This window comes from Nematostella vectensis, chromosome 10 (genome assembly GCF_932526225.1).
Source record: "Nematostella vectensis chromosome 10, jaNemVect1.1, whole genome shotgun sequence".
NCBI lineage: Eukaryota > Metazoa > Cnidaria > Anthozoa > Actiniaria > Edwardsiidae > Nematostella > Nematostella vectensis.
In genome coordinates, this window is record NC_064043.1 from 12,924,037 (window position 1) to 12,944,040 (window position 20,004).

General features: G+C 40.6%; 2 protein-coding genes across 4 annotated transcripts in view; one reads left to right on the plus strand and one right to left on the minus strand.

Annotated features, from left to right (window-relative positions):
• LOC5512506 (T-box transcription factor TBX20) lies at positions 1 to 14,827 on the plus strand. 3 transcript variants are annotated; one of them, XM_001632824.3, is made up of 8 exons: positions 1 to 313; positions 1,072 to 1,241; positions 1,393 to 1,603; positions 9,574 to 9,847; positions 11,621 to 11,773; positions 12,086 to 12,165; positions 12,556 to 12,686; positions 13,440 to 14,827. In XM_001632824.3, exons 2-8 carry the CDS (start codon positions 1,160 to 1,162, stop codon positions 13,616 to 13,618), a joined length of 1,110 nt encoding a protein of 369 aa, XP_001632874.3. In that variant the 5' UTR covers positions 1 to 313; positions 1,072 to 1,159; the 3' UTR covers positions 13,619 to 14,827. The 3 variants fall into 3 exon arrangements, with proteins under 3 accessions (XP_001632874.3, XP_032237791.2, XP_048589431.1); XM_032381900.2 differs by having other exon boundaries at positions 1,075 to 1,241; XM_048733474.1 differs by lacking the exon at positions 1 to 313 and having other exon boundaries at positions 973 to 1,241.
• The window catches only part of LOC5512538 (SWI/SNF-related matrix-associated actin-dependent regulator of chromatin subfamily A member 5), a 15,042-nt gene continuing 9,458 nt past the window's right edge, over positions 14,421 to 20,004 (minus strand). The window contains exons 16-22 of the mRNA XM_001632774.3: positions 19,163 to 19,399; positions 18,308 to 18,424; positions 17,635 to 17,769; positions 17,098 to 17,190; positions 16,523 to 16,642; positions 15,894 to 16,007; positions 14,421 to 15,289 (exon numbers count right to left, since the gene is read on the minus strand). Coding sequence (XP_001632824.2) covers positions 15,218 to 15,289; positions 15,894 to 16,007; positions 16,523 to 16,642; positions 17,098 to 17,190; positions 17,635 to 17,769; positions 18,308 to 18,424; positions 19,163 to 19,399 — 888 coding nt within the window. The 3' untranslated portion in view covers positions 14,421 to 15,217. The remainder of the gene's footprint in view (positions 15,290 to 15,893; positions 16,008 to 16,522; positions 16,643 to 17,097; positions 17,191 to 17,634; positions 17,770 to 18,307; positions 18,425 to 19,162; positions 19,400 to 20,004) is intronic.

A 20,004-nucleotide genomic window follows, 5' to 3' on the forward strand; every position in this document is an offset into this window, starting at 1 on the left:
TTATCTCCCCATTTGTCCCAACATGAAAGGCAAGAAAGATTTATGCCGCAGACAATGGAGGTAAATTCTCATTCCAGTTCCCTTCTTCAGATGTTTGATTTGGAAAGGATTACAAAAACGGGGTGAAGAAGAGATTGATCAACACGAGAGATTTGATTGTTTTTGTTGTACGGCTGAGGGGTTCTTCCGAGTATCAATGGAAAAACACTGATTGCTCAAACCATGAGCTGGCGCCATTTGTCTAAAGATCTAAACACAGAGAAAAACTCCTGCAGCAAACTTTGCGATAAATAGGGCGAGACCAGAGAACACGGTAAGGGCATAACTTGATTTGAAATTGATAGACTCAGAGATCACGCTAATAGCGTTCATCATTTGAATCAAGGGGTTATTACTAGCGGGCCCAAGGAGAGGATGGGAGATAGCCACTCCAATTTCTGAACCACTCTCGAGGTTTCTTTGAAGCAGCCTATTAACTAGACACCCCAGTACACGAGCGTGAATGAAATATTAGTTAGCGCAGCCTATCTAGCGCTCTCAACAACTTTTGTAGAGAATACCACAGGAAGCGCGCTCGCACGAACTGATATGACACGGTGCCTGCCAAGGCCCGAGATTCACGGCGTCACCGCTGAAGCCATAGTTCCGCGGGAGTATAAACATTAGCCGCTATAATTGACGGCTTATGCTATTAATACGTGCTAATTGATGGAGTCTCTGACACGCGGATAACACAGCAATCGTCACTGCTTAAACAACTAGAAACTCGAATATTGAGTCGCTAACCCAGCTTCAAGAGACTAGATCAATACCAAATCCTGTTCCGCGTAGACCCCCAGCCCGCGATCTATGTGACGAACTAGCTACCCATAATCCAACTGGGGCATGACAACTTTGGGAGCCCTCGTGATCACGTGACCAGAATGACATTATTTGCCGATCAGCTGTTTGTTTATTTGTCCAATGAGAGAGCAGGGATATTCTGGCGACGACACGGCGCTGGGTTAAAAGGCCTTAATTGATTGTTTGTCATGGCTAGAATTCACTTATTACCCGACCGTTTTGTCTCAGTAGCGATCATAGCGCGCGGTGAGGTTGGACACTCACACGAAGTCGGTGACAGGCCACAACACAAGACACCTACAGGACACACGACAGTATGGCATCCCAGGCGAAGAGGGCTATACTCAGTACCAAGGCGAAAGCATTTTCCATCGCATCCCTAGTGGACCAAACAAACGGTGTGTATCTGCGCGAGCTTGTAGTACACGTATGGGATAATTATCGCGCTGCTATCAGCTCTCCAGGCTTAGAGAGCACACTGTCCCTAGTGCGATATCCTGGCTATGCAGCATGCTGGCGCTGAGAATTTTAATCCTTATATTTCCGCAGGCAAAGAGCTAGAGTGCGGACAAGTCGATGACAAATCCGAGGATGAAGGTCACACGGACAACGAAACTGACTGTAAAAGACGAAAGTTGGAGAACACTGCGGGTCGCTCCGCTAGCGAGCTGACACGGCCTGAGGCAGTTCTAGAGGGGCGAGAGCTATGGCAGTGTTTCTACAGACTAGGCACAGAAATGATCATTACGAAAAGCGGAAGGTAAGATTACAAGGCTAAGACCATTTCAACTTGACTTTCCTCTAAAAGACACGTATAAAGGGATGGAGCTAGGAGCCGGGAGTTGACGTGATCGTAGTTACTGAATGTAGCTTGAAAAAAGGCTCGCGTTCTTTAATGCCTCCAATAGCAATTCGAAGTACCCAATTTATCGAGTAACAATAGGTAGCAATAGCGTCTCTTAGAACTCCGCGAGACCATTGACAAGAACTCCTGAAACTTGGGCAAAGTTATCAAAACACCATTACCGGAAATAGAACAAGAGCAGAAAGAAGAAAAACCCTTGAATAAATATTGATTTGTTTTTTTACGAATTGTTTTCGGGGCATAAAAAATGGGATAAAAAGAAAAAAAGGAAACATCTCTAGTGTTTTTATGGCTTATGTTCTCTGCAAGTTTGTGCTACTGCAAAGCGTTCGCCTAGTTTGTTGTTCTTGGGGTTGCGGTTTGGGGTTTTAGCACCTTGAGCGAGTTTAAGTGGAGGCGAGTTTATATACTTAACAGCACAGGCTAGCGTCTCGAGGCTCACGGAGTGTAACGCTAATAATCCCGTGCGAAAAGGTGCACGTTCATTCCTCTTGCCTTCTACACTATTACAGGGGCTTCCTATTCACGAGGACACTCGCCACAGACTATTAAAAGTCATCTTTTTTCTTTTGTGAAACCCTTTTTTGTGGTCTGAAAGTGATGAAGGCCTTTTCGAAAACAAGACCACGTGATCCTTTCATGGTTGAAACCACAAAACCGGCAGCTAGTGTTTCAACGACCGTTCGCTCATTTCAATTCTATGAAACTCAAAGAAAGCGCGCGACACTAGACGCCTCGACCCCTGTTCTCAAATTACGCGGGAAGTAGTTGTGTGAAGGTGTGTTGATGGCCAGCGCTTGGCTCTTCACTCGTTGCCTATATTTCGCAGACGCGCACTCTCTCTTGGCAGACTTTCCATGCGAACTAACACTCACCATAGAGAGATTAAGATTAGTTAGCAAGTTGTTACGTTGATATTGCCCTTCCAACACGGTAATATCCGAGGAAACCTTAGAATGGCGTTTAAAAGGCGCGAAAAGAGTACCCGCGCTCGCTATCATTGTTAGTTTGGCCTGAGGCGTTTCGCGCTAAGAACATTGATTCCATAGATCTAATCACTTTGTAAAGCCCAAAGCAAGGCACCTCTTGTGACTGGTACGGCATTGTGCGAGTGTGGTAGGGGTTCTTATGGCTCCTGTAAGGAAGTACAGAATCTGATTTCATCGAGACACTAAAAAGTATTACACCCGATGACAACGGGCGACACGGTGGACCGTCTTGAATTTCTTCGCATAAGAACCAAATGAATTTTCAATCTTGTAGAAGTGCGCACTTTCAGGATTAAAACCAAATACTTGATAAAATCTTTTATATTTTTTTCCTCTTTAATTGGCAATGTTATGGCGGTGGTGAAATGGAAGCAAAAGGGATAGATGTGTTTGCTTAGCCCACGTAAAAGTAGTGCGATTTGATAGCTAGAAACTCTAGTCATTTCTTCAAAGACGTTTTATATTTGCTTATAGCAGCTTAAAAAGCGCTCTTTGCTCAACACCAAATCAAAAGTTAAAAATTCACTTCTTATGTGCCTTATAAAATCGTCTCTGATGATAATAATACGCAATTTGAAGGTGACTCCATTTTGCAAAGATCGCATAAAAAGTTGGAGTCGCTAAAGAGAAAAATCGCAATTTTTATAACACAGTGGGGGGAGATTAATGTTTATAATCACCGTAGAATTGGTAGTAATTGTTAAGTGTACCTGTTTTTATAAAGGCAATCACACTAGCAATTCTCCGTTCTTAAGTATTTCTGGTGAGAGCAAGTGTTAAGTGTGTAGTAGTTAGCGCTATACCACGGAAGGTAGAACAAGTCACACTTGGTTCCCACAAATCAACACAAGAGGCCAACATTGCCTTTCAAGGCACAATCGCGACGATCAACTCGATTTAAGTGCGACTAAAGTGCACTAAACTACCACATCCTTGCTTTTTTCCTGTGGTTTGTGCGGTTTCTTTATCCGTGTATTTTAGGGGTATCAAGTGGCTTGGACTGACATTTCAATCTCACAATAATTTCGTCGCTTTTCCCTTACAAATCCTACATCAAACACAATGTAAACGCCAGCATTTTACCCTGTTATTTTCCCCCATTCTAGTGAGATTTGCCCACACAAAGGAAGAATAAGCGAAGATTAAATGCTCAGAGTCTTATCTTTGCTGTTAAAAGCGGATTTAAAAAGGTTTATTGGTCGTTTTATAATCCATTGTTTGGAAGTTGAGTCGGTCTTGGGTTGCTCATCTTGTCTGATAGCCAGTTACCAGGTGATGGGAAAATCGTTCGCATAACGCGGCCACAAGACATCTTTCTAGCCAGAACGCCTGCAAGATTATAAATCTCAACTACGATATACTGATATTTAAAGAAAAATAGCGCCTTCACTTTTGTGGCCTTATAAGTGGATATCAATTTTTCGTATTGAACAACTAAATAACGTCCTGAAACGACTTCTACTTATCTGTCGATAGAATTGTATTCTATGATTTGCGATAATAACACAAACTCGGGGTTAGGAATATACCACAAATTGTCTACGATTTTAAAATAGAGGGAATAATTTTTCAAGTGTTCTTTCTGCAGATTCGCGTGACTATTTTCAAAAGAAAGAGTTGGTCGCAAGGTGTTCGTTAAAGTAGCGCACCATGTTTTCCAAGATTTCCCAAATTAGGCCACCACACCCTTGTGGCCACGTCCTGACGATTAGCGTTCCGTGCTTGAAAATCACTTTTCATCGGAATTAGGGGCTTAGGTTCTGGCTAGCGAATCTTGGGAATCAAGCAATCGGTTTACAACCTGCACATTATCACCATTGCACCTCTATTAGAGCATGAGGTACTTCAGAAGATCTCCCGAAAAGAGCGAAATATTATCCTTATTCAGCTCGCAACCCTTAGCACTGCCCATAACCCTCGCCTAACTACAGCTATCTTTAACGGAAGCACTACACTTAAGGCTTTAAACGCGAAGATCCCTTTGGGAACGTAAAAAAGTGCACGATTTAAACTTTCAACTATATGTAAAATGTCTTTTTCGTGCCTTCTTCAATCGAGATTAAGAGGGGGAACAAGTGACAATTTAAAATCACCCATTTTATTCGTTTTAGTGCACATTTATACAAGCGGCATTTCGCAAAATTGAGAACTCTGAAATTACCAAGAAATAATGGAGCACGCCCCAAATTATATTTTCTCTTTATAAGAAAGCCGCGGTAAAACGTCACATGACGGGCCAACTAATTATTACAGACGACAAAGTGGAATTGTCAAAGAAAGACGAGACACAGTCTTTAAATGAACGGATGAGCCCATAAGGTTTTTACAAATTTAGCATTAAGTCATTCATTTAATTATGGGGGTTCACTAATAACACATTGCGGAAGATGGCGAGTGGCCGTTTTGTCTCAATCTGGACCTCAATTAAACCTTGTAAAAGGCTTTTATTGAACTCTATGAGCGCCACCACGCTTCTCTGAGTGGCTCAGTTTCGACTAGCTTTCTGTCTTCTTTGTATGGGAAACTTTCTTTCATTATTCCTTGTCAGCGCTTTGAAAAATATTCTATTACTCCATACTGTTGTGTGCATATCTCGCCACAAAACCACAAAGGAGCGATTTATTTTTTGATGCAGGCTAAATTCAACCGATTGTTGGATTGTGGCATTTGGTTTTTATTATGTAATTGTTCAAGGTGGTTTTAGAGCATGCGTTGCGTTTGATAGCACTTTTTACTGTATGGTGGTACTCTGTTCGCATCATTAGTTCGCTTTTAACACATAATTACAGGTTTCTGCAGGTTCGCACTTTTTTGCGGTATTTCACGCGTTTTGACGCGGAATGGTGCGAAAAGCTAATTGCGGCAACCTGATACCACGCCATTATATTGGATCCGTCAGTTGAAAAGGTTCAAGTTAACCGGGCCCAACCCACTTCATCAGTAATTTAAAGAACATTTCCTCATAATTGAAGCCAATTTATACCCTAAATTGTGGCCAGCGTGATCCTCTTGTTAAGTCGGGCCGCGGTGTTTGCGTCAGCGATAAAGCAAAATTCGAGTGGCGAAGCAGATAGCTTTTTCTGCTGTTAATGGCTTTATACGATAATATGATTGTTTTGGGCGTTTGATGTTTGTGTTGGGAATAATCAGTTAGAGTATAGACTGTGAATTAACCATCTCAATAACAGTATTATGCTATGCGCGTAGCTCAAGAGAGAACAAACTGAAATACAGCAAGTGCAAGCTCATAGGAAACGCCAACCTCGTGTAAGAGCCATTACTATTTGGGTAAACCCAAACGTTTTCTAAAAAAAGACAATGAAATTAGATGCGGTTTATTTAAAGAATCTTTTACATTCCATTCATAGGGCTATAACATAGACGTTGCGTATTTTGCCGCAACTGAGGTCTGGCACATATTGAGTAAAATTTCGCTTTATTTTGTTATTCCACGTTTTCCTAAATACTCTGTAAATCGTGTATTGAGGCAAAGCTAGCGGGCATTTTTAGCGAGCCTAGGGTACCTGCTCCCCATTAGGTAGATAGTTGAGGGCGTCAGTTTTCAATGTCGAACCCGTGGCTGCCTTCACAAAAATGGATATGGAAGAGATCCAATGAACTGCATTTTGTTTGTGTTGTTAAGTATCCTTTTGACATATTTGGTCGCTAATTAAAAACAACATAAAGTGTTCAAGAAACCCTCGGGCTATAACTTTGGATAACTTGAAGTTAACCCTGCTAATTTAGAGTCATTTATAACATAAAAATAAACATATCTTTAAGTTATAACAAACATGAAGCTAGCTTAGGCTTGTTCAAATGTATTGGAGAAGAGTGGTAAATTTTAAGCGCTCCGGTAAATCAGAAAGTCTCAAGTCACCTCCGAACATAGCACACTCCAAAAGAAAAGAAGAGTCAAACGCAATTGCTTGCGACCATTTTTATTCATTCCTTATTTTATTTTTTATTCCTTTCCCTTTTAACTGTGGTTACTAACAAAACGCAACCTGCACTGGTGGACAAAATTCCGACGTCATTCAGTCAAAAAGGCTTTCCCTTAGTTGCCTAGTCCACTGGTCTTTATGGCGATTGCGACTTTGTTGAGAAAGATGGCGAAGCAGAGATAGGTAATATCACTAAGGTAGTATTACTGATATATTACTGATAGCTTGCGTGCTCGGTACGGAACATTAAACATCCAAGGAAACGACGAGAAACGTTCTTCTGCCACTTGTGATTCTTATCGTTTGGTTTTCGGGTGATTTGCTGCACACATCTAAAGCAATGGCAATTATCTCTATGCGATTCGTGTAGATTATGTACGAGTGAATTTTGACTATACTTCAATCAATCCGGCTGCACGACACCCCCACAAGAGGGACACGAACTGCCTTCTCACGTCCCATGCAATGTTAGCCAACGCTCTACGTTCTATGCTTCTACAGATTTATTAGTTTTCTCAGGGCTTTTGGACAAGACTTTCCAGAGATGCACCAATTTTCCCAAAAGGCCCAGAAACAAGGTGCACGGGACATTTTCCCTCACGCATTCCCTTGTATTTCCTCTGATTTAGGCTGTCATTGGTGCGCCATAGTTAATTGGCGTACAGGTAGTTAGCTCCATACAAATATATTGCTTGAATTTGTCAATAGATCGAGAGCAGTACTCATTTAGAATGTGTCTTGAAGACATAAATATCGTGCACAGAATTCGGCTTATCAAAGCTTTCTCGATTCTGCGCGTAAACTTGGTCAATGAACTTTCTTGGTCAATGAACCTTCTGTTTTATGAATCGAGTTATAGCATTGAAGAAAATAAACTGTCTGGGACTCAGAAAAATATTGCGTGTAGTGCCCGCTTTCAATGATAGGGAATAGAGAAAATCTAAATATTTTGTCAATAAAGGCAGAAGGATATATTATTAAGCGCCCGGTAACAGGGAGCTACCGCCCAAGCCAACCATAGGCGAAGTGAAGGCACAGTAAAACGAGTTTTTAATGAAGGTCGCTTTAGAACACATATAAGTGCTGGCGCAAACATTCTACAGTAACTCTGTTCACAGCTTATTTTATTCAATCGTGTCATTCTTGGCACATGATAACCCCTTTATCATCGCACTAAGTAAGACCTTATACCAAAGTTTTTTTTCATTGTTCCAGATTGCGTCTTTTAAGAGAGTAGCATATCTTATCGCCTGACCTTAGCCACTTATTTCCCGGCTCACAGATCACACGTCAGAGGTTTGAAAGCCATGCCTTAAATGCTCCTACTAGCTTTGCTTATCTCCCATGCGCGCGCGTTGCGATCGATTATCTTTGTTGTTGTTGGGCTGTTTGGATAGGCATCCGGCTCGGGTGAAGAGCCTCTCTTACTTAGTTACGATCAGACAGTACCGCAAAACCCAACCGCTGATAACTTCAGATATCGCAGCTTCGCGCTCTATCTGTGCCAAGTTATCGGAGTATTTGACATTGCTGGAAATCGCAATTAGACGGGTCTTTCCTTTTCTTTAGATATCACAGGTACACACGATCGTTCTTGAAGTGGTCAAAGTACAACCTGATTATCAGCAAAAGTGATAATCTATTGGCTGCTATTATAGTTATAATAGTTCAATTAATTTGAAACGATTGCGGGAGACTTAGAACATAGCTTTGTGCGTGCTCAAATTTTCTTGGCACTAATCTTTAAGGCGCATGCTTTTTACTTTATCTAATATCTAGAAATAACTAACGAAAACTATCCCGCCATAACACTTTACGGTTAAAAACACTTTAGGGTTGAAAAGAAAGGGGAGGGCGACATGGTTTCACCAGGACTGCTAAATACCCTCTGTAATGTTCTTCTGCTTTATCCAAATACAGGCATATACTATCACACAGGTTCCAGACAGTATTCTGAAATTGCCCAATTTTGGCGAAATTGCTACTTTTTTCATGATCTGTGGCAACCTTGCTGAATCATATCTCAAGAACGAATCATCTACCAAAAAGTACTAAAGCTTATTTTGATTTATATCATGCAAGGAACCTCTAGGCAAAATATAAACAAAATATAAGCGAACACAACCATACAATTTGAATTTTGCCATTTTTTTGCTCCTGTCCAGGTTCCAAAACATAGAGGGGCAGCAAGGGACCGTTGATAGGTTGCTCGGTAAATCACTTTGGCCCTTTCTCGTGCATTTTGGGAAAATTAGCTGAGCCAAAGGAGGTGCCATGCCGCCCATTCATCCAATCGTTCCGACACGCAATCAGTCACTTCCTCGGCGAGTATATCTCTTAAGTTATCTACCCGCTTCATCTACTCTCTCGTGTGCATTCTTTGATGTTCATCATGCTGATTTGGCGTTTTGTCTGAGGAAATAGTTCTATTTGTTTTCAATTGCGCAAATACTATATAAGTAATAGCTATATCCTTTAGGAATTATTAGCCTTTTTGATGCTTTAGGCTTGGCCCTACCCAAATGGGCACACTTAGATTAAATGCGGGCGCGGCTAAGGGCGCGGCACAACGATTTTTTTTATACTACGAAACTAAATCAGGCCAAAATCGATGTGAATAAATGCAGCTAGCTTGGTTGGAAGTTTTTCTGTAAGGCTACTTCAATATACCCGATAAAAGGGGGCTATACAATTTACCCACCAGGAAAACTACCTTATGTTAAATACTTTTTATATTGTATGGTGACTTATTTTCTATATATATAAAATGTGATAATTCCTAAAATCAATAAAGCTTAAGCTAAAACTGAATACTCCATGAGTTCTATTTACTTTTTTGCATGCTCCACAAACCCTGTTACAAGAATATAACTTGTTTTAAACAATCGTAACAATTCTTAATTGGCATGTGTGTTTTTCTTTTATATTTCAGACGAATGTTTCCGCCACTGCGAGTCTCTTTTATCGATCTCGACCCACGTGACTCCTACGCGGTCATGCTCGACATAGTCCCTCTCGACAATAAAAGGCACAGGTATTCCTACACAGACTCGGCGTGGTTCGTGGCGGGCGAAGCTGATCCTACCCCTCCCCGGAGAGTATATGTTCACCCGGAGTCACCTTTTAGTGGAGAGGAACTGGCGAGACAAGTTTTGTCCTTTGAGAGAGTCAAGCTCACAAATAACCCAAAAGACGTTAACGGAAACGTAAGTTAAACATTTTTTTCGTATATTTGGCAACTCTGTTCTGCTAACAGAGGTTCTCTTGTATTTGCCACAAAAAATATATGCTAGCAAGGTAAAGCAACCCGTGCTATCTGCCAGTAGATACTGGATTCCCGTTGGTTCTTTAGTATGAGACTGAATGTCACGTCACATGAGCCTTTCATTAGATTAAAAAAAGACAAATGTCTTTTTGGCAGTATCATAAACAAACAGATTTCCCTTGAACTTACAATAAAAACGTTCAGGTGACAACCATATTACTGCACTTGTTAAAACAAACGCATTTTCTCTAAAGTAGCTGGCATTTGTTTGTAGAATTGATATTGTGTGGTTCTAGGGTAGTGACACTAATCCTATTGTCACGAGAGAGACGACACGTAAAGATCAAGAGCAATTTGATATGTTCTCATGAATACTACCTTAAAGAATAAACACGTATTTCATTGAGTTCACGGCTACAAATTTCTTTTGTGCTTTGTGAAGCATTGGTATCACCTTTCTTAACAACAAGCAATTTAGACAACTTTCCGATAGGGTTTGAAATAAAAGTGAAAACCTTGATTTATTAAAAGGAAGATACACAACGTCAATAATCTACCTTCCTTACCAAAAGCGAATTTAGACAACTTCTCTATCTCTCAGCAAAAGTACTGTTGGTGGCATTATCGAAAAATTTAATCTCTATTTATTAAAAATACACAACGTTAATAACCCAATTTATTCTTTTAAAAGAAGACATATATAATAATTGATTATACAAAAAGGCCGGAAAAGCTGTCTCGGGACTGGCATCCTGCTACTGAACATCTTGTTAAAATTTTCATGATTGTATCTTTGAAAACGCGATTGTCCTAAATCTGACAAAGTCCTTCAAACTAAAAGTCACCTTCTACTAAAGCGACAACGATCTTACTTGCAATAAAAACAATTATCACAGAAAAACCTACAGAGCGACCTTGTGATAAGAAAAATAAATGCACTTTTTAAAATCTTTTATGTGAGTTTTCTTATCAGATAAGCTGTGTTTTATTGCGATATTATTTACATAGACTTTTTAAAAGGATGTGACGTTCTGTCGTCTATGAAGTGAATGTTGATTTTTGTTCTTAGTTTTCACGCCTTTCTCATTAGCAGCCATTAGCGGCGCGCGTCTTGTCACTTATGGCGGGAAAAGGTAGGGTTGCTATGCCAACCTCAGAAGTCGGCACGCATACTACATTGTTCATATCGGGTTTGAAAGTCTGTTAATGTTTTTGTGCACGATTCTCGTTCTCAGCAATGTTGTTTGGTTTTATTTTATTTTTTTATTCCAGATTTTTGCTCATTGCATTAAACTTGAAAACAATATAAACGCGGAAAGTAAAGCCCTGTGCAAACAGCGTTAGAATTTCTGGCGAAAACAGCTACAAATTGCTGGCAATGTTGGCGCTAGTTAAACAACCATGTAAAGGGTTGTTTCAAAGTGTTTTTGCGATATTTTCTTTGTCTTGTGCTAAACAACCGATATGTGCTATGCGGGCGAACATTCAGGGATTTCATGAGGGGCGTTGGTGTGGGGGGTGCGCGTATCTTATGGAAAAAGGATAATTTTGAACGGTCATTCAATATGAAATGGGATCCAATTTTTGGAGACCAGGGGGGGTAGGGGGGTGCGCGCGTAAGCTGCCTCCACCCCCCTTTGTACTCGCCTGCTATATATGCTGGTTAATGTTGACGCTGTTTGCAAGGGGCTATACAATCTCTTTTCTTCCATAGATTATCCTCAACTCAATGCACAAGTACCAACCGCGCGTGCACTTACTGAAGAACCCCGCTGACACAAACTACGAGGGACAGCTTGAGGAGGCTCAGACTTTCGTGTTCCCAGAAACAGCATTCATGGCGGTAACCGCTTACCAAAACCACCTGGTACGTGTATTCTTATTCACAACCGTTAACTCACACAAGCATTTACGTGTGTGAAGGATAGATTTATTAAGTAGTCTTATGAACGATGTCAGATATCATTCCACCATTCTATTCTGTTCATGGCTATATCATTCTGTCGCTTGACTTGCTGGCGACAAGTACCGAGGGTTCATGTAAGTGGATTCCCTGTTTAAAAACGGTATCACATCTAAATCTACGGCTGCGAGTAGTGATAAAAGTTTACCCATTTCCTTTCATAAATCGTTTAGATTGATATAAACGCTAAATATGCTCTCTTTTTGGTCTTAATAGATAACACGATTGAAGATATACAGCAATCCTTTCGCTAAGGGCTTCAGGGATACAACAAGACTGCTACCCAGCTTTCATGAGTAAGTGGATCTCGCCGATAAGCGCCTCATGACAACACCTTGGCGCAAGAAAATTGATCCTGAGACCCCCTTCACCTAAACATTAAAGATGATGATTAAAATATCTATGTAAAATTATTATAATAATGATATGGTAATGAAGAGGATGATGTCATGCTTGTGATGATGACGATGATTATGATGGTGCTGATGAAGATAATTGGGAGATGATGAGAATGTTGATGATAATGATGGAGGTGTGTTGGAAAGTGGGTGAGACCAGGAACATTAATATCATTTTTATTATCATCAGAAAAATATCCTAATCGATGCCAACAATTGATAAAGATTCTTTGTAAAACATATAAAAAGTTGACCATATGAATTAAAACTATTATTTCTCTTCCTCAGAGACGGCTTCATGTTACAAGCGGATGATTACTCCGGGAGCTGCGATACCGGCCGGGAGGGACTGTGCAGCTGCCAGCTTCAAATAGGTTGCTACCCTCATCATCCAACCGAGGCTGTTAGGGATGCATCAGGTAACGTAGCTCTGTAACCAGGCCATTTCCACATGTGCGCCCCGGCCATATCCACAAAGCTTGACAACCAGGCCATATCCACAAAGCTCGGCAACCAGGCCATATCCACAAAGCTCGGCAACCAGGCCATATCCACAAAGCTCGGCAACCAGCCATATCCACAAAGCTCGGCAACCAGGCCATATCCAAAGAGCTCTGTAACCAGGCCATATTTAAAGAGCTCTGTAATCAGGCCATATCCAAAGACCTCTGTAACCAGGCCATATCCAAAGAGCTCTGTAACCAGGCCATATCCAAAGAGCTCTGTAACCAGGCCATATCCAAGGAGCTCTGTAACCAGGCCATATTTAAAGAGCTCTGTAACCAGGCCATATCCAAAGAGCTCTGTAACCAGGCCATATTTAAAGAGCTCTGTAACCAGGTCATATCCAAAGAGCTCTGTGACTAGGCCATATACGCAGAGCTCTGCGAGCCGGCCATACCCAATGAGCTCTGTGACCAGGCCATAGAGTGTTCTGTTACCTGGCCATGCCTAAAGCTAATAGCGGCAAACACCGAACAAGAAATGACGCCTTTCTCGACTATTCGTGAGCTTTTGTTTCTCCCCTATTAAATTTTCGTATGCAAATTGTCGCGAAAATCTCCAAATCAAGGTTTGATTGCTTGGCAATAGAAAACAAAGGAAATGAACGTCCAATAGGAGAAAAAAAACTGATTGCAAAAAGTAACAAGTTTATGCTTTTTTTTTCATAGCTGACTCAAGATGGAGTTGCACTGACGAATGCTGTACCGAGTATCCATGGCGACCGTCGCCAAGCAATTTACGCGGGTATACCCGCTCAATGGACATTTACTCGCGAGAGAGCGCCTCGCCTTATGCTCTTGTCGGCTGTCCTAGCCTCTTTGCAGAAGAGCGGCAAAGAGAGTATTAGCAGAGTAAGTGGCAAGAAACAGGTTGATTCTTGGGAAAACGATCACGGGTGGCATAGCTGGCTGGGAAGGATGGTCTTTGCACAGCTTTTAGTGGCCCCAGCTGGACTGAGCGCTCAGTATGATATATCAAGACTTGGGATCCAAAGACTAGGCCAGTTTGCCATATTTATTCAGACTAGAATGCTTCGGTTGATGTGCCACAAAAAATGCTCGAGAGCCGTGTAATTGTTGCCAAAGAAAGTATTTCTAAGAGCTTCTTGGTGAAAACGTGTTGATATTGAAATCCCGTAGATGATAGAACGATTCTTTCCTGCAATCAGGTTCTTCAGTTAGACAATCAACTCAAACAGAAGTTAGGCATGGTCTGTCATAGTATAGATAATGCGAAAAAAGTAGCTGAGCATAAACAAAATTTTCAATATAATATTTATGTTTGTATAAACCCATTTCAATTAAGGTTATACCCGAGCAAAATTTTCAATATAATATTTGTTTGTATAAACCCATTTCAATTGAGGTTACACCCGAGAAGCAACCATAATTGAAAAAGGTGTTTAATATACTTTGATGTGGAGCGGGTCAAACGTTTTGAGTGAGGGGTCTTTTTAAAAGAATCCTACAAATGCCTCGTGCATCTCTTGTGGAAGGGGTATTAGACTGACATTAAGGACGCTGCACACGGACGGGAAATTTGTGGGCACATATCCAATAAAATGCGAAAATATATTTAAGAATTTAAAAATTATTACGTAAAACACGACTACTTGGGTGCGTCGAAAAATGAAACAAAAACAATGCAGATGTATTACGGGTTATATTTAATAATTTTCCATATTACAAAGATAAAAACACGGCATATTTAACAGGTAGTAGAGGAAAGTACAGTCATTACAACAAGGCTATATCTAGACAGTATAAGGGTCGCACTATCCTCTCGACTAAACGTTAGCACAGGTTCTCATTGTAATCATATAACATATATTCGTAATGTCTACTTCTAAGAAGTAATTACTAGAAGTAATAAATTCCAAGCCATAAAGGAATATTCTCGATTTCTCAAATGCAAAATAAAATGAAATATCATAAGTTTAAATTCTACTTAATCCTGCCGATTTTCAAACGGATTTGAGAAATCGATAATCCCTTATTTCTCAATAAACCTTTGTTACAGTTACACTATAAATAAATTAAAATCATCCTAGAGAATACAATGTGTGATGTCTTACTGTACAAGGGATTTTGAAACGCCGAGAAACGCCGAGAAACGCCACAAACTTAAAGTACAATCAATTGCAGAGAACGTTTTGAAGATGGGTGGGTGGTCCAAGGTGCGATCCTTAAGGAACACACCAGAAAAAGGAACGCTAGTTGCGCAACGACTTGTGACTATCTATGGAGTCGGTTTATCACAGGAACGCTGTGCATACACGATTTTTTATGCTTAGTACACATTTTGGTAAGGCTGTTTTAAAAATGACGACTAAATGGACGACACCCCAAAGCAGCTGTTAACGTCTTTGTTTGCTTATATCTGCGGATCAAGTGCTTCCATAGATGCGTCCGAGGTAGGGATTAATAATAGGGGTTATTTAGGTTATCTAAGTCTTCTTCTTTTTTGGTCGTCCACGCCCATCAGGCGTTCCATCGGCCTTTCTCCTCTTCTCACCCGTCTATATAGGCACAAAGACAACGTTTTAGATACTCATACGACCTTACTATTTATACGGAATCAAAATACTGGTGCCTCCTAGATATTTATAGGAAAGAAAAAACCTTAGATCTGCGCTGGATATACTCCAATACCCAAAACATAGAGCAGGAATATTGAATAGCGCAAAGGGTAAAATGATACAAACAATACTTCTCTTCGGCAAAGTACTTGACATATTTTTATACGATTCCCTTTATCCACTATTTGAAAAGAAGTCAAGTTGTGCAAAAAGAACAACAATACAAATCATAGTTCTCTGTGGTAATTCAGACGACACTTGGGCAAAGAAATGGGTAAAGGTCGGGAAAGGGAGACTAGGGTACTGGCCTTAGGTATAAGAAGGAATGGGTGGAGACAGTTACTATAAGGTTCGGTATGGAGTAAAAGGGGATGGGGAACGATGGAGGTTTGGTTGGGTTGGGTTGGGGGTGTAAAGAGAATAAAGGTACTTAATGGAGGTAGGCGTGGTATGAGATATAAAGGGGATTGGTTGGCAGAGTCTTGATATTGGCATGGAAGCTAGGCATGGTATGGCATGGAATGGTGATAGGGGTATAGGGTACCTTGGCGGGGGCGCCACGGCCACGTTTCTTCTTCTCTGCCTTCTCTTTCTCTTCAAGCTCCATCATCTCACGCTCGATAAGTGTGATGAGAGTGTTGCATCGACGCTGTAGCTCCTTTATAAAACATCACGGATCATTATAGCGAGATAATTATGACTTTATAACGAGATCAAGACTTTGACGATGGATGTAATAGCAGATATTGTGATAATTAATGACATTAAGGTAGCTGACAATTTTGTTGGGTTTTGGACCAGATTTTTCGTTTGTTCGGTACTTGCTATAGATTCTTGTTAACTATAAGCTTTGTGGTTGAAGGTGTTAGGGGCACCCTGGGACAAGTTCTCAGGGCTCACCATAAGCTGTGACCCAGCACTCACACGGGCATTACTATCGAACAACTACTAGCTACATAGCAAAACAACCTACCAAACAAATAGAACTGCTTTGAAACCCAACAAAACTGCCAGCTAAGAAGGCTATAAATGAAAACGGAGTTGGTGATGCAACACGGATAATTGCCATAAAGCATTTATTTGTTCAATGATTACATATATTAATAGTGTTGATGGACATTCTATTGAATCTGCCGCTGTTATTGAAGTTGATTAATGTTATATGGAACCCACCTGTGCAGTACGAGATTTGAGAAACCAATCAAAGCGAAACTGTGGTGCACTTCTGCACGCCATGCGCAGCTCGTCGTAGACATTCTCCTTTTCAAATCCTAGCTTGTGAAGCATGCAGATCTGTGAAGGCACAAAAAGCATTGTTAATGGTGTAATTGCTAAGCCATTGCAACAGGTTGTGTACCGAAACTTTCTCCCACAAATTCATGAAATTTTGTTAAGATGAAACCAAGTGTAATACGGAGTGGTACTGTACCTTTTTACTAGGAATCCCCTTTATCAAACAGCCTCTAGTCCAGGTTACAGAATTAAGATATTCATTACTTAGGTCGTTTAAACATCTAACAGAAAACCCCTTATTGCCCTAGCACTGAGAGGGCCAAGTCCAAAAAAAACCTTTACATAAATACTGCAAAACCAGTAGGAATGTTTTCTGGAAACTTGTGGATTACTGTACCATCCCATGAGATAGACATAGGAATCTATCTCCTTCCTCTGAGATAGAAATATCCCACTAGCTTACAGGAATCTACTGTATATTCTTCCTCTGAGATAGACATATCCAACTAGCTTACCAGGAATCTATCTTCTTCCTCGGTGTAGTTCTTGCCCTTGTTGGTCCCGTACTGAATTCTTAGCTGATGGAAAGGTGACCGGTAGCGCGCCATCTATGTAGAAACAGTACATAAGGTATAATAAGACAGCTCATTTTTGTAACCATAATTGCAACTTTGGCATTCTGAAACTTTCTGCTCTGTAAGGACCGATTCATGTACCAATTTCCTGCCATGCAGAATTTAAATGTCGATTTATGTCACTAAATGGGTTGTGCTCAACAGGTTTCAAGAAGTCAACATTGACTCGATGTGGAGTTTCTGTTGTAAAGATCAAAACTAATGTACTATGCCAAGCATAAATCTATTGTGCCAAGCTTATGTAATTGATTTAAACGTCAAACTGCTCATGTGGCCAATCCAATTTATTAGATTTGACACGGCAGTAGAATAAAGTAAGGATCTGAAAACGTGGAATCATGTTTTTTTTCTTTGGAATGTAGGGAACAGTTCACCCAACCATATTCTAGAACGAAGTCAGCCGACCATTTGACGTACCTTTGCATCTAGCGCCTTCTTAATGCTGATGCGTCTTTGGATCTTGCTTTCTCCTCGCTCGATCTGTGCCATTATGCGCTCCAAATCTTGTAACTCATCATTCCGTTCCCAAAACACAGCAGCATACTCACGAACCTGAAAACAGCATACGTTAATATTGGGAATTAGATCGACTGCACGATTACTTATAATTGAGAGAAGTATGAGCATGTAGAAACACAGTAAAGATGTTAGAGTATTTGCTAGTGTTGTGGGTGGTTGTAAAGTTCATATTAGGGGATAGTGGCATACATAGGTGCCAAGCCAGGACTTGCTAAGGGGTGATGCACAGCCAAAAGACATATCATAGAAGAAGAGGGAGGAACAGGTTTCATTAAATTTCAGATTAGGCAGTGGAGGATTAATACATACATAGGGGGCGGAAATCAATTAATTTTATTAATTTAAATAAAACTTAAATCAACTTATTTTAAAAAGTAACTGGTGCTTGTTGGGAAATACAGTAGCTGACGGTTCCGCCAACCACAGGGCCTAATGAAACCAGTGGAGGAACCACTTTTGTCAACCCCAAGCTATATGCCTTTTGGGGTAGTTTTATGAGTTAAAACACCCCCATCCCCTCAGTTATATGGAAAGAAGATTCTTTTTTTTTTTACTTTATCTGTGCAAATACCTCCTGTGGAGTCTTGCCCTCAACTTCCTGGCAAATGTTGTCCATGTCATCTCGTCCATACTTTTCACAGGCCTTGATGAACTGGTTGAACTCTCGCTTGGACCAGTTGGTGAATCCCTAAATATCAAGAGAAACTCATGTATGAATAAGAATGGAACATATTGACAGGTTATATACTGTAAGAAACGTGTGTGTCACGTCTGGCTTGTATCACATTCGGCATGTTTCACATTCTGGCATATATCACAACTAGCTTCGATAAGTTGGTAAGAATGTACAGGTCTTACCACACTTGGTCATCATAACAATCTTGACTCATTTGATTGGTCAATTTTTGGTCACTCCACAGGGGAGGGGAGCCAAAGAGGCTTTTCCATGCATGCAAAGATCGGTGTTACAGGAAATATGCCAGTTTTTCCAAAAGGTGTTTTAGGGTGTTATAGGAGTGAATGGTTAAGTCCTGCTCAGGGGTTTCAATAACTTTTGAAGTAGCAGGCTGTGCTTTGTAGTAGGTAGCTGGGGCTTTGATGCATAGAATAATGGCTCAAGGTACCCAGATAGGGGAAGGGCATCTCACCAGTTGATAAAAATAATAGAAAAACACAATGGAAATGGTACAATTTATCATGTAAAAAAAGAATAGTCAGTAAATATTTTCTCTTATACTTTACATTGAAAATGATTAGGGTTCAATAGCTTGAATCACACAACCCATATCTACGTATCATCTGATTAATTGCTACTGCAAGAGAACTTTCTGCATCACTACCTCACCTTACAACCAGATTCTTCACTCATTACTCATTTGTCCAGCTGATGTTCATAATAAAATAAATAAAATAAAATAAAACTTACTTCTTGTAGAAGCTGATCTTTCTCTGACTGCTCCTCCTCTGTGAGCGGCTCCGACTCATCAATCAACTTCTGTGCTTCTTTCTGCTTATCTGGTCCCTCGGGGTCCTCAATGTCGAGAGGCACCTTGTACCCTATGCTTTTTCTGAACGCATAGATCTCCTTGTCTAAGAGTTCAAACAGGCGGGTAGGGAAGAATTGGTAGTCCTGCACATTGGGCTGCTTGGGTGGACGGGGTGCCTAGATAAAGCACTTGTGTGTTACCCATTGACTTCTGGCTATTTTTTAGCTGAATTTACAAAAAACAGACTGAAAACAGATACCTCCCCCCCTATTCTGAGTTTTATACAGCCTGTCAAAGTCAAACACAGCTGCACCTAGTCAGCGGTATCCAAGCTTTCCAACAGTGCTTTGCGGTCATCACTTTTAATACCTTGTTGTTGTGCTGAAGCTAGCACAAGTTGATGGTTGCTTGTATTTTTCATCAAAAATACAGCTATGAGCATATTAGGAGAGTGTCCCAGGACATCATAAAGTCTATTGGGGCATAATTGAGTGCTTTGCTCATGGATATTTGCAAGCAAAGGTGGATTCATGATTATTTTTTCTTGTTTGGCTTTGTCTGGATGAGAAAATAATTTTCTAATAAATCACCACAGCTCTCCTAAATGCTGTCTTTTCTGAAACCAAATTGATTCCAAAATTGTTTACACTGCTATTCTGGGTCTGTATGACCTGGAATTGATTTGTTTGGCTTTGGGGTGAAAAAACCATCTGACTTTGGGGAGAGGAGTGTTAACTGGCCCTCCCCTCGTGAATTTTTCCCTGGATCTCCCAGAATGCTT